Genomic DNA, 26,533 nt, shown 5'->3' with positions numbered 1-26,533 from the left:
ACTCTGCTATTTATATGTTGGAATGTTGAATGTTTTACGAGAAGTTGTGCCCAGGGTTCAAAATGAGGGGGGACCCGGACCCTCCATAAGTCATTAGGGACCTCCATAAGAATTTATTTTTGGATTTTGGGGGGTTTCCGACAAATATATTTTAACATTAAAAATGATTGTAAAAATGATAGGTCTTTAATGTCGTTTTACATTTATAACAGTAATTAATTTATTTCGTAGCGCGAGGCAGCGATCAGGGCAGCTATTAGCTGAGTGAGGAGTTGTTGTTGTGGTGCTCCCGCTAATGTATCTTTATACCTTTTTTATACACTGTACACACTACACACACACACACAGTGTGTGTGTGTGTGTGTGTGTGTGTAAAAAAGGTATAAAGATAAAAAAAGCCAATATAAAGTATATAAATAATAGACAATATTCAACTTGGTACTTTTTTTCTCCTTGCGCTTTTCTCTCTCTCCTTGTACTCATTGTGGAGCACTTTTAACTGTATACTATCTTTGCATACTAAATCTATCCATACATTATCAAGTGTGACTGCTCTCCATACTAGAACAAGCTGTAATGGTGACATTGATTGCTGCAATTTATTTGCCTAATTATAGCCATGAAATGTATGTCCCTCCACCAGCTGTAACACACACATACACTCTTAACTCACTCTGCCAGGACTGATCACAGGACAAATAGCCCCAAGCACTAGTTACGGCAGTTTCTCACCTCGCCCACATTAAAGCCTGAATGAAATATCTACGGTGAGAGGATGAAGTTATTTCTGTCAGAGTCAATGATCCTCTGCTGGGCCCGAGCATCAGAATAATGTAGCAACACTCTGCTTTGCTCAAGACAACCACCAGGGAATGCTGTTGAATCTTTGACTTTCATAGGTCACACGTGGTCAGTACAAGAGAGGTGAGGGATTAGTTTTCTTTCAATGGACCAAATCTCATTCAGGATTTAAATGGACAGCTTGTGGAGATTTATCCCTTTTGCTCATTTATAATTTATATCACGCTTATTGAATTCATCATAGAGTTAGCCTGTGTTAAAGAATTTCCCCATCCCTAATAAAAAAGTAATAAAAAGTAATCTTGGATTATACTTTTCTGACTTTTTTTTTGCATCACTGCCCATGCTATAGTGTTTACAGGACTGATAGCTGGCCATCAAGGCTCATGTCATCATATTTGTACAGGCTTTGACCCTCTGGCCTTGTAGTGATGCATTTAAGTCCAAATGCTTTTTATAAATATATACAACTCAAGTCACCTTTATTTATATAGTGCTTTTTACAATACAGTTTGTATCAAAGCAGCATCACAGTGATAACGTGAAAATAATACAACACAGATCTATAATATTGTTGAATATTAATTGTCCCCAACTAAGCAAGCCAAAAGCCAAGGCAACAGTGGCAAGGAACTAAAACTACATCAGGTGACTGAATGGAGAAAAAAACCTTGGGAGAACTCAGGCTTATTCGGAGGCCAGTTCTCCTCTGGCCAACGAAGGAACAGTGTGATTCAGGTAGCATTACAAAACAAATTGGATCAAAACATTAAGAGTATTTGTCCATTTCCATCAGTTTGGAAGTCGAAGTAATCACGCCGGTTTGGAGACGAGTTGTTTAGGCGGGTCGAGACGGGATGGGTCCAAGCGCAGGTCCACCATAGAGGGTCCCTCGGGATAAACAGAGAGACTAATAATAGCGTAGACACCATCCTTCTTATGATGTATCAAGTACATCAGGATTTACGGGACGTGTTCCCAGTTCCGGCTGATCTAAATTATGCAGCCTAATTTTGAATAAAGGAAGTCTATAGTGTGTTATGTGTATGCTAGGCCAAAGACATGTGTTTTTAGTCTTGTCATTTGAACTGACAGAGTGTGTCTGCTTCCTGAACAATGTTAGGAAAATTGTTCCAGAGTTTGTTCCGCCTGCAGTCGATTTCGATATTCTAGGTATTATCAACTGGCTGGAGTTTTGAGATCGCAAAAGACGTGAGGGACTATAATGCATTAAGAGCTCTCTCAAATACTGCGGAGCTAAACCATTTAGTGCTTTGTAAGTAATCAGCTATATTTAAAAATTTATATGATGTTTAATAGACAGCCAATGCAGATTTGACAGAATTTGGCTAATATGGTCATACTTCCTGGTTCTGGTAAGAACTCGAGCTGCTGCGTTTTGAACTAGCTGAAGTTTGTTTATTAAGCGTGAGGTGCAGGGCAAGCACCCAGTAGAGCATTGCAATAATCTTGCCTTGATGTCATGATTGATCCATTTATATATATGTGTGTGTGTGTGTGTGTATATATGTGGTTGTCTGATTGTCTGATTATGGTTATTCAGTCGAATCGCAATTATCATGCATACTTACTTCAATCACATTCTGCAATCTAAACAAAGATAATTTAAGCACTGAAAGAAATGCCATCAATTGTACAATATTGTGTCTCCTTTTCTGGTTTGGTAGGGAGAATAAGGGGAGTAATCTGGAAGGCAGTGAAGAATAATGAATATAAAAACAGTTATGAAGTACACAATGAAAGTCAAAGGCCTTCTTTCATATGAAATGCAAGCTTGTGGCCTTAATCAGAGTGCATTATTATATTATATTATAGACCATTTCACAAGATGTAAACAACACTGGTCCAGAAGCACTTCCTGTTTCAGTTTTTTAACACTACACAAAAGCTGGGATAAAATACAACCAACAGAACATTTAAAACTGAATCAAAAAGTTAAACAAACATCTTTAAGTTGTTTTATTTACATGTGAAATAAAGAAAACAGTTACAAACTGAAACAGGAAGTGCTTCTGGACCAGTGTTGTTTACATCTTGTGAAATGGTCTATATTATATTATATTATATTATATTATATTATATTATATTATATTATATTATATTATATTATATTATATTATATTATATTATATTATATATTATTATATTATGAATTATATTATGTGAGACACTAGACAAAAGTAATGGGTGCAAAAAATATTACACAGTATTACTGTTTACTGTATATTTGATCAGATATGATTCTGTCCATATCATGACTTACAGCAGTCAAGAGTGCTTTTTAATGCAGAATCTTGCATATCTCTATTCTGCACCATTTGATCAGCTCTGTAAACCTGAAGGCAGATACACAGGACAGGAAGGTTCTAGTTTCATCTGGACAGCAAGCTCATCAGTAAATGTTGATTTGAGGCGGCCCGTTGCAGCAGGTGTAACCTGAGACCACTGAGGATGGGGGCGATTGGTCAGACCCTTCTTTCTCTGCTCAATTTAGGGATGAGACCTCTTTTCTGTCCCCCCTCATCCTGTAGAAGCTCACAGGGGAGATGGAGAAGGTGCTGACAGCCTGACTCTGGCTGACTCGGGGGCGGCTCAGTTCAGGCTGATCCAGCACTAATTTCACCCATCCAACTCCGCACTCCTACAGAAGGAAGGAACCAGAGCAAACAGAGGTCATATGAGCAATTAGCACCGGGATATTTTTGGCACACTTACCTTCAGTAAGATTACAGTGAGTTTAGATAACTGTGAGGCTCCGAAATATTATTCTTGTTGGGTGTTGAGAGCACGTGCCAGAGGATACCTCAAGGAAGAGGGAATAATGATTTGTGGATAAAATCTATCTTCAGATATCCTGAGTTCTTCTTGAGGCACATACATAAGAGAAACTGGAAAGTTACGTCTTTTCCGGAGTGTCTTTAGGTCTTCAAGGCCAAATAAGTGGTGAGTACCAACCATACAGCTATATTAGTTTTTCTGCCATTCCCTTGAACAGATTTATCTACAGAAGATGTCGACTCAGCAGATTGTATTTAACAAATGATCATTAATTACCAAATGACTAAGTTAGATTTTTTATTTTAAAGATGATCTAAAGCAGTCATGGTGGAAGTCATATTTTATTATTATAGCTTAATATTGCCACAGCTTAACTAGATAGCCAATAAACATGTTTAAGTTATGGTTATGACTATAATTTCGAAGGGATGCTGTAAAATCCATTAATGGCAATGGTTAATATATCACAGTTTTTGAATGGAGCCATTATCTAATGTGGATTGCAAGAATGTAAAATGCTCAGTTAAAGAAGACCTGTTTACTGTTGGCAAAGGTAGTGTTCTTATTGTGAAAATGAGATTTGGTCGGGTGATTCAGGATGTGATTGTGATGTCTGAACTTATTTTGGCATCTTTTAAAGCTTCTTTTATAACATGAGACAGTTTGTTGGACAGCTTCATATATTTCTAATAAAGTAAAATAAGATATTGCACAGTATATGTAAAGAAACTAAATTCAAACAATTTCAGCACCAAGTTTGTGGGACTTGATACGAAATTTAATGTCATGATTATATGTAACACCATATGATGTGAGAATGAGGACAATTCAAGTTCAATTGCAACCAAAACAATTATTTAAAATTATGCGTGTCCCCTGTTGCATGGTATCAAATGACAAAGAAGGTGCCAAAATGTATAGTGTTGCTCACCTCAGTATTATGTTTTGGTTTTACTGTGTCAGCACATGACGAATGTACTGCAAATATTCTTTGCAGACAACCGAGTTACAGCGTCCTCCAAATGAACATCTCGGGTGCCATCCAAAAGTGGTAGTGTGAAAGCACCCTAAGTGACATCTTGTATAGTGGTTAGTTTGAATGATTAAAGGTTTGCTTTCAGATGATAATGGGAAGAACAGGCAGCTTTTGGTGCATTATCAATGGAGGTTTCTGAGATTTTTATCATGGCATCCAAGAGTATAGATCTGCAACTGTCTTGCTTTTGTCAGTGGAGGGCAACTAAAGTCTGATTTAATGATAAGCATGACAAATACATTGCGAGTATGAGACCACATCGAAAATGTAAATCTAACTAATTGAAAGTTTTAGTATTTTGATTAAAAAAGTCAAAGAAATATTATGAACTATTTCTAGGTCACTAATCATAAGTAAATATGTGACTGACTATTAACAAAAAACATAAATTTGACTATTTTATAGAAAAATTAGACATAATGTAATGCAATAGTAGTTTCAGATTGATTATGTGAAGTCCTTTGAATTAACGGTCATGTTCATCTGAGTACTCTTTGCTTACTCTTTTATGACTGCTGTGAATTTGGCCATCCTTCATTAGTCACAAACTGTTTTTCGCCTATATAGTAGGTAAGTATGAAATTTCGGATGGTGCCTTGGTTTCATTTTCATGGACTGGTTTCCTGTGTTTCTTTGCTCCATTTTCCCCACCAGTTATTTGTTGGACACTTATTCAATTCATTCTGTACACCTGTTTATCATTTAGCTCTTTATTTTTGTATATTTAAAGGGATTCTGCACTTTTTTTTGGAAATAGGCTCATTTTACAACTCCCCCAGAGTTAATCAGTTGAGTTTTACCATTTTTGAATCCATTCAGCTGATTATCTGATATTTAGAAGAATATCAGTAACCAGACAGTTTCTGGTCTCATTGACTTCCATAGTATATTTTTTTTCCTACTATGGAAGTCAATGAGACCAGGAACTGTCTGGTTATTGACTTTCTTCTAAATATCAAAAAATCGACTGAATGGATTCAAAAACGGTAAAACTCAACAGTTTAACTCTGAGGGTGTTGTAAAATGAGCCTATTTCCAAAAAAAGTGGAGTGTCCCTTTAAGTTCCTCTGTGTTTGCAGTTCATTGTCCGGTATTGTCACGTTGTTACACACTTTTTTATATATGATAAATACCTTTGTTTTGGAACCTTTTGAATCTTTATTATCATCATCATCTGGACTAAACCATTACACTTCCATTGAAGTACCAGGGACAATGTTATCAGGTTTTATAAGAAAATTTGAAATTCATGTTAATTTTTTTAAAATGAAACCTTCCACTCCTTTTTTTAATGCGAATGATATAATTTGTAATTTAAAAAATTACACTTGAATTGAAGAAAAAACTGCAAAGCAAAATAATTGCTACTATCATATTTACAGACTTACTATTCAACTTAAGTGTATTTTATAATATTGGGATGGAGAAAATGAATCCCTTTTAATTTCAGGAAAGCTTAAATTAAAACAATTTTTTTAACAGTGATGTTATTACAATGAACTGTATGTAATTCGAAGAATGTGTTTTTATGGTGCATATATGTGGGAGTAATTGCTTCTCATTTGCGGTTTAATTACCTATACATTAGTGGCTTGCAGCACGGATATGGAGGAGGCTGCCACCTTGCTAATGGCTGAAGGTCCCCTTGGGCTATGAGGCTGTAATTGGTTAAGTGAGCTGTATATGTGATGTTTGATTTTAATTACTCACTCAGGTGAGTGCCAAATGCATGTGCATGATTGAGCATCCTTCATAATTCAACCAGATGAGCTCCTCTCATTTTTTCCCCTTTTCTGCCCTTTGCGCCAACCTGCCTTGCATTCAAAATTACATACTGTGGGGTTCAAAAGTCTAAGACCATAGTGAAAACGCTTCTGTTTTTCAAATTTACTATATATATATATTATACAGTACTGTGCAGAAGTCTTAGGCACACTAGTATTTTTGCTTCAAAGAAATGGTTTTAAGCCAGTTATTTATATATTTTGTTGTAGTGTCTCAGTAGGAAATACAAGTTTACATTTCCAGACATTAATTGTAATAATCCAGTGAAATTTGTGAATGCACAAGGATTCTGACAACATCCAATGCTCCACACACTGAGGTCGGATCTCACCATCATCGAGTGCATCTGAAATTATATGAAGAAACAGAACAATAGAGACTAAGACCAGAAGAACTGTGGCAACGTTTCCAAAGACACTTGAAAAAACCTGCAAAATTAAAAACTATGTGCAATACCTGGACAAAAGCTGTTTTAAACGTAAAGTGTACTAAACACCCATTTATTTGATTTAGTTAACTGTTAAAAGTTAATAAAAGTTAATAATATTTTGAAAACATTCTCATTTACAGCATTTTTACACAAGTGATTTTTCACAGTACTGTAGCTTTGCAGGCAGGCAGGCACTACCTTTGAGACTTTGCCGCAGTTCTTCTGGTCTTAGTCTCTGTTTTTTCTGTTTCTTCATAAAATTTCAGATGCACTCGATGATGGTGAGATCCGACCTCCGTGTGGAGCATTGGCTGTTGTCAGAAATTTCACTGGATTATTACAATTAATGGCACAACAATTAATGTCTGGAAATGTAAACTGATATTTCCTACTGAGACACTACAACAAAATATATAAATAACTGGCTTAAAACCATTTCATTGAGGCGAAAATACTAGTGTGCCGAAGACTTCTGCACAGTACTGTATATACAGTATATATATATATATATATATATATATATATATATATATATATATATTAGGGATGCACCGATACCACTTTTTTGGAAAACGAGTACGAGTACTTGCATTTCAGTACTCGCCGATACCGATACCGAGTACTTAATAAAAAATAAAAAAAAACATGATTTAAATATTTTTATATACGGGTTTTTAGGTCCTTGATTAAATTACTTGGGTAACACTTTATTTCGATAGTCCACTTTACTAACTATAAGTAACTTTTCAATTACATGTCAACTAACTGTCATTAGAGTATTAGTAGACTAGAGTATTAGTACGATCAGCTTAATATCTGATAACACTTTATTTATTTGGTCCCCCAACAGACATTCAACTGACTATAAGTAACTTGGCGACTACAAGTAAACTTATTCTCCTAATCCAAAGCCATTCACTTTGAAATTGTTCCACACCAGTGATGCACGGGTTGATCCAAAATGAGCGGGTGCTTGCGCCGCGGTCACCCGCGGTTACCCGCAGTTACGGGTCATCCAAAAATATTTTTAATGATATTCGGGTCGCGGTCGGTCAGGTCGTTTGGAAAAAGATGCCAATTAAACCTTTGTATTTATAATACTAGATACAATTTTCTATGAAATATATAGGGCGAATTTATTTATTGGCTGAATAACTGGCACGAAGATGACACACAAGCTCAGTCTAAACAGTTCTCAGTTCTGTACTGGTGTGATCCGAGAACCGCTGTACCTCTGCGTTCGTTACTACGCGGATGCGCAGTATTAGCAGTATCAACAACATGTCTCAGTTCAGTGAACTGTTAGAGTTACTGGAGTAAAATATAATTCGGGATATTGGTTTATTTCAACTCGGAGGGACTGTCAGGCATGTCTGAAAGTGAGTAACTGTAGTAACTTGTGGATCAGCACTGACGCAAGACGTGAACTGATGCGAATGATTCAGTTCGATTTAGCGTACTGGTTCGACCGGTTCATTAAAAAGAACCGATTCGTTCACGAACCGGCCATGTTTATGATCACTAGTCTGCAGAGAGATGGAGGCGGCAAGAGAAAAGGTGAAGACTGGGGTGTGGAAGCTCCGCAAATACACAAATAGAAAGAGTAGGCTAAGTGTGGGAGACATTTACCGAAAAAATGAAAGATGAGTGCTGTCTTTGTTATATGTAGGCTACGTCTTCTTGCGATGCTGTGTTGTTACACGTTTATGGCCCAATGACGCTACGATGAGCATGTACTACTTTTAAAAAATACGGTCAGGAAGAGGGTCGGGTACAATATTTTCTTACTTTTTTTGCGGTCCGAGTAGCGGGCGGGTAGTTGAAAACGTTGGTAGTGTGCGGGTTGTTTATACATTGACCCGCGCATCACTGTTCCACACGGCTGACATGTCTCCCCATCTCCCCGCTCTGAGCTGCAGCCGGAGCCTGGGGGTGGGCTCTCGGCGCCTGTGATTAACCCATTTCTCAGAACATGGTATCGGTCCCCGGTATCGGGGGACTTTTAACGAGTACGAGTACTTTAGAAAATGTGGTATCGAGGCCGATACCAGATACCGGTATCGGTATCGGTGCATCCCTAATATATATATATATATATGCATGCAATAAGGGTGTGTTCACACTTGCAATATTTGCAAAACCCTTATGGTGAAGGGTATGCGATAGTGTGGGGCTATTTTAATTCCAAAGGCCAAGGGAAAATCAGGATGCATAAGTATCCTGTATCCAGTAAATACCAGACCAAATTAACCCCCCTGGAAATAACAGAATAATTAAAAATCAGTTAATCTTCTTCAATAGTTGGTTTGTAGTTATTCAACATTTGCACTAAATAATTAAAAATAGTTGTTAATGGTCTTAAACAAGTAATATTGGTTGATCTCTATTTGCATATTTGGTCTAGTGACCTTGAAATCGTGCAGAATCAAAAACCCAGAAACTTTATTTCCAGGTTTAAATTATAATACTGCATCCCAGATTTTCAGTAAGGATTTCCATGACATTTAGACCCCACTGTAATTGAAGGCAAGACCCCATACTTGGGTATTCTTAGTGAATCTCATTTTACATCTGGGCTGTGGGAACAGATCGGGAACTGGGGTTGAAGGGGTTTCATTGGGGGATTGTGACGAGCATGAGGAATGGAGGGCTGTTTCCAGTCACCCTTCTGGATTACCTCAAGGCTCGAGACTCATCCTTCACCTGCAGCCGCTCTTTCATTAGCTGATAGCGCCCATTTGCACAGCCTATAATCAGTCTCGCCAGTTGGAGCCGTGCCAATTCCCTTCTTTGAGGCTTTAAAACCTGCATTTTTGTTCTTTTAAATGGACTTTTTCTTGTTCTCTCCTTCTGTCCATTTTAATCAGTTCTTTTCTCTTTGTCTCAACCTTTCTCCCTGCCTACTTTAATCTTGCGTCTCGTCCCTTTTATCACTGTCTCATTTCATTTCTTTCCCTTCCTGCCACCCACCTCTCTATCCTTTCCCCCCATCTCTTTTTCCTCCTCTTGCCTCTCTATCTTCCCAATCTGCTGAAGTCGTTTTCATTTCACAAGTGTGTAATGAGTAGAGACCCTTGCGTCATTTGACCGTGACAAACGTAAAGGGGTACAAGGTGCAGCAGAGGTAAAAACGGTCTTGTGTTTGTGTATTTGGATGTGCATGCTAGCTGTTTGTGCACCATCCCCATCCCCCCCGTGTCTCTCGGTGAGTGGGAGATCCCGAGAGCGGGAAGGCCGTTTAAATGAAACTCGTGAGCTGGGCAGTGCTTGTCTGCAGCAGTAACGGCAGCTGTGCTCCGCTCAGAGGAGTGTTTCCCGTAAGCTAGCAAATCTGCGGCAAGCATGTGGAACCGGGCGAGTTATTCTGAGCACATCCCTCAAAGCGGGCAGCCCTACTGCAGTGTGCCGCACAGGTGTGTATCTGCTCTCTTTCTCCTGCTTCAGAAACACAGATCTGCAGATCTAGACCTTGTATCAGTTATACTGACTTATGCATGATGCGTTTATATGTACAAGTTGACGACTGTCCCGTCAGAGAGGAAGGTGTTAGGAGGGATCTTGTTAAGCTTTTGATTCACTGCTGATGTTGACTCAAGGATTTCTTTTAAGAATGCCGCCTGTATTTATTAATGCTCCCTGCTTTTATCTGCTTTGTAATATGTTATCCTCAAGTGAAATATTGAGGGGTCATTTGCTGAACGATCTGTGTCGGATCTGTTCAGGCTTCTAGTTTAGTAATACTCTTGGGATATGCAGGCAGATCTAGATTCGAGCTGAGCATGGTTTCTTGTTTGGGAGTTTTTCACATACATTTCTCATATGATCTCTCTCTCTCTCTCTCTCTCACACACACACACATATTTGCATAGTACAGAAACATATTTCTGAATTATCATCTTAAAAGCATAGGCCTTTAATTCAATGTTGCAAATTTGTATTTTAAAGCTACTTCAATAACTAATATTGTCAGTCGGCATTTCATAAATAGTTAATGTTTTAATAAGGTTTCCTGAACACCTACTACCATTGGCTGACCAAACTGATTCCCCTACTCCTAAACTCACAGCATTGGCTGAACTCAAACAAACAAGCACAATATTTGAATCGCCTTATAGTCGCATTTTCACTTACGGGTGTTTTTTTCATATTTTGATATAAAGTATTTAACTTAATATGAATATTTCCCCATAAAAAAACTGTTGTATAATGTTTTATAATCTCATGAATAATCGTAACAGCAGTTATGCATTATAAAACTTGTTATAGCTTTTAAGAAGATGACTATTTACAACAAGCAAAAATGGTTTGTTGTAAATCTTTTTAAATAACAGTGTTAATTATATTGTAAATCAATACAAATAACACTATTAATATTAAGAATATAATATGTCGAATGTTTAACCATGAACCTGTTATATTCTTAATATTAATAGTAATAGTATATGTTAATAATACTTAAATTAACAATGGGTTATAATTCCCAAAGTTTCCAACATGACATCATGACTTTTGCGTAAACATACACGCCACTTTTGACTCAAGTGGCGTGTTATCTCTACGCATTTTGAGCTGTCCGCGTGTATGCGTGTATGTCTACGCCATTAACGTCCGAGTGTTTCCGTGTCTATGTACACGCTGTCAAATGTCCGAGCGAAACGAAGCAAAATGTAGATCTACATCTGGGGACCGATATTTTTTTTTTTCCTAAGATGGTAGGGGAACACTCGTAAATGCCATTAACCCCAGTGACGGGTAGGTTTAGGGACAGGGTTGAGGTAGGTCATATATTTATATATACAGTAATAACGTTAAGTCAACGGCGTTCAAACATGCTGAAAAGCGATTATGTGTGTTGATAGCACGCCAAAAATGGAAATACGAATTGGCGTGTCATACACGCGCTATTTCATGAGATCAGTCCGAAGTTTTAGTGTATTATTATGTCTCATATTGACATTGTTTAAAATCTGCATAATATCTTAGTATAGTATATTGATTTACTTTTACAGTTTTAACCTGTCTGCTCTGTCATTATGGGACTTGCTCGATATTTTGATGCTGAAATGATCTTGGTGTCACAGGGGATTATGAAAAATCAGTCTCCATCCATCTATTTATCTTTCCCCCCTCTGGCTGCCCTTCCTGTTACCTCCACACTGTGAAACCCTGTGACAGCTCTGGCCTAGACTGCATGTCATCTTTCAGGCATCATCTGTGGTACATTCACTGGGTCCTAATGTGGACCTTGGAAGGAGCCTATTTTTATTGGGGGAAGTTCAGTCAATCAGTTATGGGTTCTTTGGTTGAGAAAAGAGAAACCTGGATCTGGCATTCCTAGAATAAAATCATGAAACCTCATTTGTTTGTTTCATGTGATTTAACACTGGAATCTGGAGTTCCAGGAAATTGTCCAAAATACCACTATGTCTTTGCTTAGGTCCTGGGAGGGGATTGTTTGTGAACCCTGAGTAGTATGTATCTAGAGATGACATGCCATTCTGTTTTGAAATTCTTAATAGTCGACTGTCCTAGTATCACACGCATGCTTCAGTTGTTTTGGATTAATGCAGTCTGTGCCATGTAGGTTTTTACTTTACTTCATAGTGCATTACTCACAGTAAACTACTTGGAAATTGTGTGATTACGTGCTATTATCCGTATTACTTTTTATATGCTTTGGACATAAAAGCCAACCACTATATTAGCAAGTACAGTTCTAACAGTGACAGGGGTGTGCCAAAAAGGCAAACCCAAAGATGTTTTGAACAGTAGCAGCACCACTGCTCTGAATGTACTGGCAGATTGAGGCGTAAAATGTTGTGATGATGAACTCAAAGGTTCAAAGTGGTTATTCCAAGAAGTGCAAAAATAAAGGTTTCCCAATGATGTGCAAATGGTATTAACAGTGGAAGTCCAAAAGTATATTTAATAAATACATAAACATATAACTTTTGAACAATGCCAATAGATTGACCCAAAACACAGCTGGAACTAAACTCCAACTCAATATACGAGCCTCCAAACAACTCTGAGAGGCCATCTTAAAAAGGAAGAGCCCCTCCTAACTGGACTAAACCATTTATAAATTTAAGAAATACAAAGATGTGTGATTTAACAGTGTCAAAGGTGTAAACTGTTATCATAATACTAAACATTTGGAACAAAACATACTCAATTAATTATTAATGTTTAACAAATCCCCCCCTCATACATGAGAACAATGAACTGTGCCTTCTATTGGCGGGAATGAGATCTTCAAAATGGTGTAGCATTTACTTGTGTCAGTTTGGGATGGGGAAAATGTTCAAGTATAGTATGACTATTTATAATTGTAATTGGCTATGGAAACAGTTTTTTTTTTTTTTTTTTTTGGAAGGCAGTCCATAAAAATACATTTTCTCTGTTTCAGGAGTTTGTCACACATTCATGTCAGTTCACCAGGTCTGCCCCTCTTTTTAAAGTAATAATCTCTTATAATGTCACGCTGGCTTACCCTTGTACTTATTATCTTCTCCATGCACCTCATTTCTATTTGCTCTCTTGACTAATGGAACACAGGTTGAGTTGCTATATATTCCTCTGGGAAGGAGAACATGTCTTCCCCTCTGCAGTCTAAGCTGAGAACAGAGAGAGATGTGAAGATGTGTCACTAATCTTTGTGGATGCTAGCTGATAACACTTTTGTGAGTGAGTGAGTGAGCAGGAAAAATTAAACTGATGTATATTCCGATGTTAGTATTAATATAAATATTGTTTTTGTTGTCAACTACGCAGTAATATTTGTAATATATTATAGTAATAAGTATAACATATATGAATGTAAACTACATGTGGTTTTTATACAACTACATTTTTTTTTAAATGCAATGGTAGACATTTGCATGATTCTGTTATCATACTCATCAATGCTTGTCGTAACTATCCATCAGAGCCTGTTCAGCCTAAACATTCGACTCTCTGACCTTTCTACAGTGTCCCTGTTCTTATCTGATCGGTGCCGTTTTTAGGCAGCTGATTGTATGTACGGACAGGGTGTTCACAAGGCTAATACATATATGCTTTAAAAACCAGACTAGCAGTTCTATAACTGGATTGGTGCGTACGGCACTCAGTTTGTTGTTGTGTCTGTGTGAGCATATTGACTGTGAAGTCACAGAAGGACAAAGGCCGACTGCTGGAACCAAATAGGATTGTGCAAGTTTCATTGCTTTTAGAGCCCATTAGCATAGGTTTCTCCACCTTTTTTGTCTCTCTCACTCTTTATCTCTCTTTTCTAAAGTTGTGATGGAAAAAAGTGACTGATTATTCATAATATCTTAATTTAAATCTTTATGGAAAACAGCCCAGAAATAACACAATAACTATGTTCTCAAACCCTCTCTTAGTTGTGGTGTGGGACATATGGTGGTTATAGTTTTTCAGTAATGCGGCATGACTGTTTGACTGGTTACGCATTATATATACTAGGTGTAGTTTTAAGTGAAACCAGAGTTGCCTGTTTATGACTAAAGTGAAAACAGAGTTTTATTCACATTAGCGGGGCTGCACATTTTGGGGAAAATGTGACACATTCAGATATTTTAAATGTATTCATTAAATATAAATAAGTGATTTATGATTATATGTATTTTTTTTTTTTTTAAATAAAAATCGTGAATGCAATTTTCTCCAGAATGCTTAATTTGCCCAAACAACTGTAAATTGATAAGTAGCAATTATTAGTATTAATAAAAATATTTAAAAAAATGTAATATTACTATTACTATTTAATGGTAAAATACAAAATGTCTTTTAGTATTTAAGAAAATAATAATATTTGATAATCACACTAAGCAATATCACAATTCTGATTTTATAGCGAATAACTATGTAGCCCTAATTTGTATTTTATTTTATTTTCATTTATAGTATTGCATTCTGTACTGTTGGCTGAACCAATTGCATTAGTTTAGGGTTGGACAGTGTGACCAATGGTATAGATGGGTAATTATGGAAAATCACTCCTCAGTATTTATGCAATTCTGCATTTTATATCTAGTGGCACAGCAATTCACATTTCACCTTTTATAATTTAAGTTAAAGTGGCCTGCCTCCATGGGTGCGATCTTTCTCCTCTTTTTCTGTATTTTTTGTAGTTGAGATGTAGAGAAACATCGGGCACTCTCACTGTTATGAATAAAGTGTTTGACCGCTATATCCTACTATCTGTGCCTCGGTCCCTTTAAGGCCCGTTTAAAAGAGGCTGTGTCTGTTCTACAACTCACCCCTGGCCCTACACCGCATGAGATGCCAGACTTCTGCTCTTCGTTGAATGTAGGTTAACTCCTGATGCCGTATGCTAAAAGAAAAAGAAGAATTTAAATTCTGTTGCTAGAACCCTGACTATTTTGGTGACTAGAAACATTAGATTGTAATATACCTCAAGAGTCATATGGCTTCTTTGACTTAACCCTGCAGTGATATTGATCTTTTTTTTAATTGACTTGTTAGTGCCAGTTCGATTTGAACTCAGTGATTATGTACAGTATATTCCAGTGGAGAGTGTGGAGTGAGCTACATCTCCTTATGAATAATGTATTGTGTTAGGCTTTATGTGTAGAGGATATTGCTGGAGGAACATTTTTAGTATCAACAATATAACAATGCTTTTTCTAGACTTTATTAAGATTCTGGAATGGCTTATGATTTCTGTTGGGATTATGGTCATTCCCCCCCCAAGCTTTAGATTTAGACCAGGGATGAAACAGATAATCCAGATGTGAACATATGCGGTCACTCACTGGTTATGTGTGTGGAGCAGATTTTGCATGGACCAGTCAACTGTACCCAGGTTTAATAAACATTCTGAATAGTGTCTTAATGAAAATGCAGAACGGTTTCTGTTTGCTTAGTTTAGGGATGGGATTGAGAATTTGAAATGTCATAGCTCAGGTATTGCTATTATATAACATTGAGATCAATGGAAAGTCTTCATGATGTAAAGCAAACGTTATATTGCACCATTACAGAGTTTTGTTTTCACATTAAAAACAAAACCAGATGAAAACAGCTGGTACAGCACTCAGTATGGCATCCTGTAGATAAAACAATGTGAGTCATTGCTTGTTCTTTGAGACTGGAATATTTGCATTTAAAACAACTTCCTCTCCTTCCACATTGGGGATTCTGTCTAATGGCATCAGTGTCTAATGGATTGTGACATGTGCAGTAATACAAGAACAATGCTATTTTGTTACATGCAACATATAAGCATTTTATCAAGGGTTTGTTGAACACAGCTGTCCCTAGATGCAGGAAAACAAACCAAGGGTTTCCCCTTTTTCCACTGGATAATTGGTTGTTTAAGGCATTGTTGCTACTAGAAAGTCTAATGACCCGTTGCCTTGGTTAATAGGAAGTAGTAACTTGTTTTAAAGGCCACAAATAAAAGTTCACAGTCTGAATTAAAAGCTTTTTGAATAAAAAACTGTTGTTACTATAGGTACCGTTTTTTTCTGGCAAAGCAGAACACTGACTCTAATGCCATTAATGTATTCTGCCTGCTGTAAATCTGTTTTGTGCACATGGAGCCTAACGTTGTGACTAGGTTGCTTGCATTTGGAGGAGAACCATCAGTGATAAATGCAGCTAAGTGTTTGGCTGAACTGAAGCCATCGTCTGTCGAAGCCTCAACTGCAGTATCCTGAGAATAGCACAAGCCTGAACATTTCTAATCTAAAGAGATGAGCTGAAAACTGCTCAGAGGACTTGTCGGAAGCAAAGCTCTTGTAAGATTAGGAGATGTTACAGAAATTCAGATAATTTATCTGATCTAAGGAATGGCAGCAGGAATATATTCTCCCTGTGCTGCTTTAGGCATCTTTGATATTGCCCCTGGGTTACTTTTCTTTGATTTGGCTTTGACTTTGACTTCAATTCTCCCTAGAATTGAAATCTCCCAGAAAATCTCCTTTAAAAAATGTCTTTGTCTTTGTCTAAAAATTGTTTATATGACTGTCGCTTTTAGCGACTTAAGAATGTTGTTAAGAATTTATATATATATATATATATATATATATATATATATATATATATATATATATATATGAAGAGTTCAGATGCAAAAGCCTCTAAGTGCCATTTGAAATTTTCTTCTAAAATGATCATTTTTATCAAGCTTGTATATTTAAGTTCAGTAATTTCACTTAAATGGCAATGAAGATTACCTATTAATTCTCATTTAAGTGAAATTACTGAACTTAAATATACAAGTTTGATAAAAATTGTCATTTTAGAAGAAAATTTCAAATGGCATTTAGAGGCTTTTGCATCTGAACTCTTCATATATATATGACTTTTTTAATGTGTGCGTAAGAAACATGTATTTTGAATCTTGTGCATGATACATTTTCTGGATTGTTTTAATAGAAAGTTCAAAACGGCATTAATTAGAAATCAAAATCTTCTGCAACATGTCTTTACTGTCACTTTTAATCAATTTAATGCATCCTTCCGAAGTATAAAAGTATTAACTCCTTAAGAAAAATAAAATTAATGACCCCAGACTTTGGAAATGTATCTATTTATGTTTTATGACCTACAAAATGGCTTGAAAAATGGAAATCTGTTATGACTTTTGAGTTGTTGAATTTAGGGTACACCATTAGCATTCTCTGTGTGCTCTCTGGATGTGCAGTTGACAGCTCTTATTAGGAAGAGTGTGGCCTGAGAGGAATGTGTATTTCCTGTATGACAGTATGATCCTGAAGTTTGTCCTTGCTGCAGATATTACAGGGCAGCTCTGATTTTGACTGCGTGGAGTTCACAGGAAGATGTTTATGCCCAAAGAACAACTGTCACAGCAATATTTCCCTCTGCAGCACCCTGCTGACAATGTATTGTCTCATATCATTGTCTCATTTTCCCTCTGACAGTCAGAACAAAGGTATTGCATCTCAAGTTATATCTCAGGTTAACATTTTCTTTGGTCACTGCAGGTCAGGTCACTCCCAAGATCACAGATCCTAAGAATACTGAGGCAGTCAAATGCTCATTTTTGTACATATCTATTTTTTAACATGAAACCATCTGATAAGAAACTATAATGATGGAAAAAACAAGGAAAGGCATTCTTGGTTAGTGCATATTTAGTCTGGGTTTATTACTTTTTAATTCCCAGTCACTTTAGTCCAATTAAAACAGGAGGTATAGTGCAGTGCTGTGTGTAATTGTGCTGATTGTCTCAATGATGACTTCATCCAGTGTGATTTTTTTGTATTTTGTCCCACACCAATAGGTTAGGATTTCCAGACATTTTAAGAGAAATTTTGTCTTTTGTTTGTATCTTATTCTTGTGTGTATTCCTGATCCATGTTTATTAAGTGTTCTCATTGCTGTTGATTACCTGGCTTTCGAAAGAAAATATAATTATAGTTTGTGCTCTCTGGCTTGTGCAAAACACAAGGGGCTTTAAATTGTAGTAGGAACAGTCCTATTTACAAAGAAAAATTATTTTTCTTTTTAATAGAATTTTATACTTTTTCCTTTTTTTTCACAGCACCCGTGAATTTAATCTGCAGCATTATAATCAGTATCAGTGTAACAGTGTTTCTAATTTCTCTCTATGACAGCCTCATTTGGATGGCTGTGGTGATGTAGTGCCTGAGGCTGTCTAAGACTAGAGACCACACGTTTCCTTATTACTGCGACAAATGTGCGGCCCAGTCAGTTTGTCATTACTTAGCTGCATCAGATTACTAAATACCACAATCTCTCAATTCCAAACCTAAAAACAGCACATTATGGTGCAACAGACTGAGCACCTTATTCTAGCCGAGAGAATTCAGTTGTAAGGAAGATTGTCCTTATGTTAACACCTTTATGAATATATGTGTGTGTACACTGTACTGCACACTGAACATTTTTTGGCATAGAAATAAATAATTTGACTTTAAAAAAAGTGCAAGTAACACATTGAATAAAAAAAGTACTTCACTGCTGGCAAAGTGTGCTTTCAATAAAAATTTAATTGGTGCTATCAAGAGAAAACAGAAAACTTCAACACACATAATGCACTGTGCATGTTGCCTTCCAAGCATGCCCAGGCCACTATGGATACAGTTGACCATAGTCAAATAGCGCCTTTCTTTAGTAGGGAATACTTCTTAGCATACTTTTAGTCATAATGGATTCGACTTGTATTTTTCTTGGGAGTAAGAATTCAAAGAATGAACGTTAAGCTGAAGAGAGTTATTTCTGATTTCCAGTAAAGGATCCAGAGCATTGTAGACAGTGGATAAAGGCTGCAAATAATCATAAATATGGGGAGTGTAAAGGATGGCCCCAGTGGTCTTAGAGGATCATTTTAAATAAGCTGGAAAGAGGTTCAGTGGATCCTAAAAAGGTGATTTATTATGACAAAAATGAAAAAAAAAAATGTACATGGTCAAATACTTAATTAAAAACAAACTGAACAAAACAAAACTGCAACAATGTGCAAAAAAGGCTACACCAAATAATTTGGTCCAGTTTGCAACAGGGTCTTTCCTTTGGCCTTAACAAACCAATACTGACCTGATAAGCTCTATAGCTCCATATTTATATGGGCTAACTCCACCCTTGGCCTGTACCAAATGAACAAGCAGGGATCAAACACACAATACATTATACACACAAATAAAAATAGTGAAACATTAAACATTCACAAATAACACTGTGTAAACCCATGTGTATTTAACCTCACAGTCAGACACAAGGAAACATAACAAAAAAAGGAAATGAAAAGGAAAAAAAAAATATTTAGCTGCTATTCCCCTCCCCCAGACAAAACTACAAATGGATCAGTCCAATTAGGTCTATGCTATGTGCAGCATGAGACTAGAAGGCCAACAGCCAAAACAAAGGTTTGGGGGGAATTCTTACAAGAAATAAAAGGTAATTCTGACTGCAATCAACTGGTTGTGAAGTTTTCTATTAAAAAGAAATAATTGAATTGAACAACTTTTTGGACCAAACAGACAAATATAAATTTCAAATAGTGAAAACAATTACACAACACCATTCTGATTTAAAAGATGGTAAATGCTGGCATAATCAGGTAGTGATGTGTGCATGTGTGTCAAGTCCATGTACAGTAATTCATGTTCAGTCACCAAGCTTAGCTTGTGACAGGGAGAACATTGCGAACATTTGTGTGTCAAAGAAACTGCCGTTCCGTTTGTTCCGTCGCATACTGGTAAGAAAGCTGTTACCACTTTTCCATAATGCTGTTTAAAGAGTAAACAAAGCACGATACACTTATCTGTGATAAACGTATACCTTACAATAACTATTTTGTTAAAAACCCTCTGTCGATCTGACTGTCTGTGGGCGAGAGAGAAAGAGTAAACATTGTGGATTATCATATACTACCGATATTGTAACAATTCAAAGAGAGTAGAAAATCAGTGCAGTTACACTTTAAACATTACATTTTGAAGTAAAAGAGCTGACTTTAATAGTTTAGTATGCACCTCATGCAATAACAAGTCATGAAAAGGGAAAGAAGCCAAAAAAAATGTTGTGTGCATTATCAACTATGATTAAGGTCCCAAAGGAAGGAATGTAAATGCAGTATCACAAACTTATGCATCTGCCCTGATTCCAAAAACAAGTTTATTACAATGCTTTGAACAGTTTATGATTTTAAACAGTCTCTACTATAATGACATTTCAGTGGTATTGTGTTATTTGATCAATTGTAAGATTTTTTTCTATGTATTTAGAATGTAAATGTTGACTTAACTGAATTAAGTTGGCGATATCTGTATGTGCCGCTGCTCTGCTGCAGTCTCAGGGCATCACATCTATCCTGCGGCCATTACTGCAGATGTTGAGGTACTAAACCTAGACATGGCATCTGTCGGTTTATATGTTTGTTTACGTGTAAACTTTATGGTTTGTGATTTCATTTGTTTTTCCCCTTGTCTGACATTTGTTTGTCTCAGAATTACTTATCAAACCACTCATGTCCATGTTATTCTGTCTCTCCTGTCATTAGATCCCATCTCGCCATATGTGTTAGCAAAGCCCATAAATGTCACATGACGTTTTTGTTCAAGTTATGCCTCTACGTGAGCAGTTAGCTAAAGTAAATCAATGTTGAGAGGCTGTGCGGAGCTGAGATGGCGGAACTCACAAGGCATGTTGTAGGCTTTTGTTGGGGTTGCTTCAGATAGTTTCTTAATGAACCCAGCACAGGTCACCGCTCCTGGTTTAGATAAAGCAGGTTTGGGTGTGTTTCACTAATTATTTCCTTCTGGTTATTTTACGTAACAACTTCAAGCTTTTTTCACCCCAAGCCCCCAACCCAAATTGCTGTCGCTATTGATCTTCTAAGTGCCTTTGAAAGTCATTTCATTGTGTCTGTCCGGGTGGCTTTAAACCCGCAATTTCTGTGATAAATTGCTGTGAAATAATTGTTCTTTATAAATATTTATCAGCAGGCTAAATTTGTGCCAGTGAAGTGATGGAAGTGCTGATGCTGCCGTATTCTTATGGGTGCATCTTTTCCCTCAGGCCATTGTGAAGATCTCGGTATATGGACAAAGGGGGCGTGTATAATGCTTTGTTGATCAGTAGTTATTTAACAAAGACTTTTTTTTTGCCGACTAATGACAAGCCGTTTGATGGGCTTGTTAATATTAGGCTATTAAAAGGCCCAACAGAAGTGCTGACCATGGGAAGCTCCATCTCATAAACGAGGATGTAAACTGTTTCAAGGCCAAGGGTTCAACTTCTTCAACTTTTGTTTTGTTAGCTGTTCTCAAACTTTGAAGATTTTTCCAGAGTTTCGCCTCCAGGCGCCCCTTGAACGCTCTTTTCTGGGGGCTTTGAAATCCAAAAGGAGTTCATCCGAGCAAATGTTGTCATGGTAATGCTCTGTTAGCGAGCAAAGCACCGGATCAGATTTTCATTTTAATCTGTTTTGTCTGAAATTAAATGGGTTACGTCAAAAACATGTGGGTTTATTTTCTGCGTAATTAGAGGTTTGATATTTTATGAGTCGTGATGGGGTGGTTGTCATTGCGTTAACTGTTTGTTTGAGTAGGAAATTGACCTAATCATTTTGGTAATTACTGGATGTCTCACTTAGAATTGGTTCTCTTTTAAGTCTCTCTTTACACATCATGCTGCTCGGTGGACTGGGTACTGCAGCTGAGCCTGTGAGCAACCAGGCGGAGCGAACAACATTTGTGTTTGTGTTCAACTAATCTTCCAATTCGTTGTTCCGTGATCCTTGTCCTTTCACTTCGCTCTAATTAGCTTTCTGCTGGGGTGCCCTTCATTTTTTGGGGCTATCCTTTGAAATGTGTTGTTTAATAAACACTGTGAGCTCTCAATGTTAAAGTCTGAGGCTTTTTTGGGCATGTGAGGTCTTAATATGTGCTTTATGTCCTTATATTGGTAACATACCTTTGTATCAAGGAAGCTTGAGGTAGCCAGAATGGAAGGATTGCTTTTTTGTACCACAGTGACCGCACCTTGCAAAACTTTTTTTAGGAGGGATGCCTCACTCATGAGGGGCCAGGATCATTATGTCACTCAGCAGCAGATTAGGGGCCATAATTAAAAGGATGGTCCGTGTGTTCAGAGAGAGGTGCTCAATGTCACCAGCAGGAAAAGAGCAGTCACTGGTGCTGGTTAGACTCAAACATTTTGAAGAGAGAAGTTTGTTTTATCATGCGGATATATTATGGCTGGTTTAAAGGGGTCATGAACTGGCTTTTTAAATTTTATTATATTGATGTCTGAGGTCAACTTATGACGTTCGCTTGGTTTTTGCATTCAAAAACATCAAAATGAATAAGTAATAGGCTATTTTGTACCCAAGTGTTGAGCCTACCTGAAAAATGCTCGGTTTTTATGGGCGTCTCGCACTGAAGACTTGGAAGTAAACGCCCACTGCTGTGAGTAGGGTTGGGTATCGAGAATCGAGTATCGTTTGGAACCGGGACTAACTTTTCGTTTTTCCCGGAATCGTTCAAAAGTTAAAATTTCGATTCTTAGTTTCGATATTCACAGTCCGCCGAGCGGAAGAAGAAACCGCTGAACAACACCAACGAAGAAGCATCTACCGGAAGTGTTGGCATAACCGCGCTGGTCGAACATGTGTAGCTTACGTCGGCGGTCCAAAGTGCGGCTTCACTTTTCTAAAAATAACGAAATCTCGGCAAAATGCAAAATTTGTGACGAAAGGAGTATTTGTGACAGAAGGAGTATTTCCTTCAGAAAGGATTATTTCCTTCCAAAAGACCGTTGGTTAGCAAGGTTAGCTAAACTTTTTTGACCCTGCCTCTTAAAAGAATCGGAGTCGAGAATCGTTAGGAACCGGAATCGAAACAAGGAATCGGAAACGGAATCAGAATCGTTCAAATTCAAACGATACCCAACCCTAGCTGTGAGTGGATAATAGTTTTGCATACTATAATGAGTTTCAACTCATCCGTCGATGCACTTGGGGGAAATTGTTTTGAAAACGTCCAATATTGTAAAATTGCAACCAGATTGATTTGACCCAGAGTCCGTTTGTTGCACAATTCCTGTCAGATTCAATGTAGACGGCACAGCGCCATTCTTTACTTTTAATCGGTCTGCAAATCCAGTCTTGTTTACAAAACAATCCTCAGAGAAATGAAGCGAACAGACGACAATGTTTTACCCTCATCAGCTGGAGTGGAACGTCATTAAAAATAAAGTTTATCCATGAAGTCCTATTGGAATCCAGAGGAAGCATTTGCAGCCCCTGTCTTCTTCCACAACCAGGCACTGCGCAATATTTTGTATTGCTCGGTAGCTCGATCCGGATTGTCATCACGACTCACGAGGTAGGCCTATGTTATTTAGCTATGCGTGTAATGCGCGAATCGGTGGGCGCGGCTAAACCAGCCGTGTTGAAGTAGGTGTTGATATTCTCCTGCAGGGGTGGTGTTTTATCCTCTTTGACGTCATAGTTCCCCACTTTGAAAAACGAGCCGTTTGCTGAGGCTGGTGTCAATAAAAGCTTTTAGTGGACTAACAAGGGAGGGCCTTTTCAGTTCTGAAACTTACAGGATATTCTTATAATATGATGACTTCTTAGATGTCAAAAGCTCAAGGAAAATTTGATTTCTCAGCCCTTTATTGTCACATTCATGAATTGGGCACATGCCTTTATCCAAAGAAATGGCTGAAGATATGGCTGCTGTCACATCATCCAGGATTTTTTTGAGTAATATGACCTATCCAGTACTCTGTAAAATAGCTTTTTGAATACCTTGTATAAAATGTTTCAAATCATCCAGTGAAACCGGCCTGTTAAAAAACAAAAAACAAAACAACAACGATTTACAATTGGACAATTTGTCTTTTGAAAAATGGCTCAAAGTAATTCACTGCAAGGCTGAGTTCATTTCTTTCTCTGTCTCTCCTCTCAACTAAGATCTATAATGTTCATAAAGCTATAGATTAGTGTTGAGTTTACTTCTTTGTGAAATATATGCTTGATGTGATGCGTTTTGTACAAAGTTGCGTAAGTGTTTATTATTGCTGCTGCTGACTCAGGTTTTGTTTTACAAGTATACATATTTATCAAAGCAAACTCTTTATAGTTTCATATCCAGTTGCATTTTAAACCATTGTTCTGTTGAGATGAACATTTTTGTTTTTTGATTCAATATTTGCTTTAGAGCTGTGCAAATAACACCTGCTTTCCTGGTCTGCATACCTCATGTTTTATCTCTTGTGAGCTAACCTACTAGTATTTACAGCCCACAGTCTGGCCAGTAGGTTGAAGAGAATCTGATGCAGGTGCAGTGGTGTGTGCCTTGACTCAGAACAAGATTTTGGTTAACAAAGGGGAAACACATTCCTCTGCAGGCTGTCATCATATATATGGTAAAATTACATTATTGCAGTGATGTTGTCAAATTATGAGAGCTTTCCCCTCCAATTGTCAGTCGTTTTTTTTTGTTCACAGGAAACTCAAAACAATACAAATTTAGCTGTATGCTTTTGCCAAGAAAACCTTGGCAGCACAATAGAAACGAGAGATGCTTTCTGGGAAGGCAACAGTCTAGTGCGATAAAGCCGGGTTGGTTCTGTGTTATGAAGCTCAGATAGGGAAATATTTATTTTGTCACAGAAACACCTCCCAGTTAATGGGCTGTAGTTTGGCAAGAGACAGAGAGGGTGGGAGTTGGAGAGAGAGCAACAGAGAGGAAAAAAGGGAGGGAAGGTTAGAGAAAAGAGGGTATATCTGATAAGCTGTGTGGCTGAGCTCGGTTCTGGTCATGAAAATGTTTGATCTCTGAACGGCCGTCTAAAACTTTGCGGTAAGTGAAACTTCTGGCAGGCTGTTCTCAGGAAAACTGCTTCACTTCAACAGGATTTCAACTTTCCCATCAGAGCTCTTATCCTGATTCCTGCCACCCGACTGGCGGAATGAATCCAGGAGGAAGTAGATAATCTACTGCACTCTGGCAGGTGAGACAACTTTAGGGCAGCACACAAAGAGTTGAAAACAAGGTTGAATGAGAACATCCGGAAGTTTGTGTTTAAATAGTGTTAAAAAGAGTTTGTTCCCCTATAGTGTCGCACAGCAAGTCATGAAGTATTTTGGTGGGAATGCCATGGTGCTGCTGCTTGAAATCTGATGCTAAGAGGTCTTTACCTCTGAGCATGTTGTTCGTTGTGAACGTGGTTCAGCCTGCCAGCTCAACGTTGGACTGAATATCTGCATGGACAAAACGTAAATCTTATTGAAACAATTTAATAACTGTGCAGCCTGCGTCGTGAAAGAATTTTTCCACTGACAAAATAGACTGTGCCATTAAAGCATATAGTTAAAACTTGTAGTTAAATAGTTAAAATACTTCTAAGCTCTGTTGTTTTTCGTTATTGCTATTTTTAAGTTGGATGGGGAGTTAAATTTGGTTAATTAGGCAGAGAAACCACATTTGATTCATTACAAGCTCCCTTGATGGTGCTTTGTGAGAACGCTATCTTGATTTGGCACTGAAAGTGTTGTGTTTTGTGTGTTCATGAGGTGACCATTGTATAAATACATAATTTACATAAACACCAAAGGGAGATTTTTAGAAGAACGATTCCCCAAAGATCCTTCAGTAAACTGTTCCTAAAATAACCAAAACTGGAAGAATTTTTCAATTTATATTTCATATTGTTTCTCCTTTATTTTTAATAACATTGTATTAAACAATAAATACAATGTTCAAAAAACTTTTTTCTACTTAAGAATCTTTTGTGCAATAAGGTTCCGTCATGGATGTTAAAGCTTCTCCGTGGAACCAAATGTCAATAAAGAACTTTTTTTTTTTTAAGTTTTAAGACCATAAAACCAGAAGAATGTATAAATAATTCCAACTTTTTAGACAACAATCTTCCATTTTAAAATACAGACCTTAAGATTACCATATAGTTGTTCTTGATAGAGATAATGAGTTTTTGTACTGCGTTATGACTTTAAAATTGCGTGAGAAATCAATATCTTTTGTGTAGCTATACTACTAGTATCAGCAGTTTTGTTTAATAATGTGTTCTTCTTTCTCTATATAAACATGGCTTTTGGTTTCACAATTGCATGTTCTGCTCTTTTGAGATGCCAAATGATATGTTCATCCCACGGGTAGAAGCTGTCATAGTGCAAGGGGATTTGAGAGTTGTGG

The 26,533-nt window shown here is 37.3% G+C and overlaps 1 protein-coding gene across 25 annotated transcripts in view; it reads left to right on the top strand.

The window, feature by feature from the left end:
- The window catches only part of plekha7b (pleckstrin homology domain containing A7b), a 104,472-nt gene that overhangs the window by 14,449 nt on the left and 63,490 nt on the right, over positions 1 to 26,533 (top strand). For 2 of the 25 annotated variants that reach the window (XM_089129613.1, XM_039656754.2), the window contains exon 1: positions 10,179 to 10,264. The exons of 18 other annotated variants lie outside the window; for them this stretch is intronic. In XM_089129613.1, the coding sequence (XP_088985739.1) occupies positions 10,194 to 10,264 (71 nt within the window). In that variant the 5' untranslated portion in view covers positions 10,179 to 10,193. Of the gene's footprint in view, positions 1 to 10,178; positions 10,265 to 25,037; positions 25,181 to 25,233; positions 25,332 to 25,437; positions 25,597 to 26,533 lie in introns of those variants that run through there. 5 more of the 25 variants (XM_089129606.1, XM_089129607.1, XM_039656786.2 and 2 more) reach the window with 5 other exon arrangements.

Source organism: Pimephales promelas, chromosome 1, assembly GCF_988280905.1.
Source record: "Pimephales promelas chromosome 1, fPimPro1.hap1.1, whole genome shotgun sequence".
NCBI classification, from domain to species: domain Eukaryota; kingdom Metazoa; phylum Chordata; class Actinopteri; order Cypriniformes; family Leuciscidae; genus Pimephales; species Pimephales promelas.
Note: the sequence above shows the minus strand (reverse complement) of the source record. Positions and strands in the feature narration are given on the sequence as shown.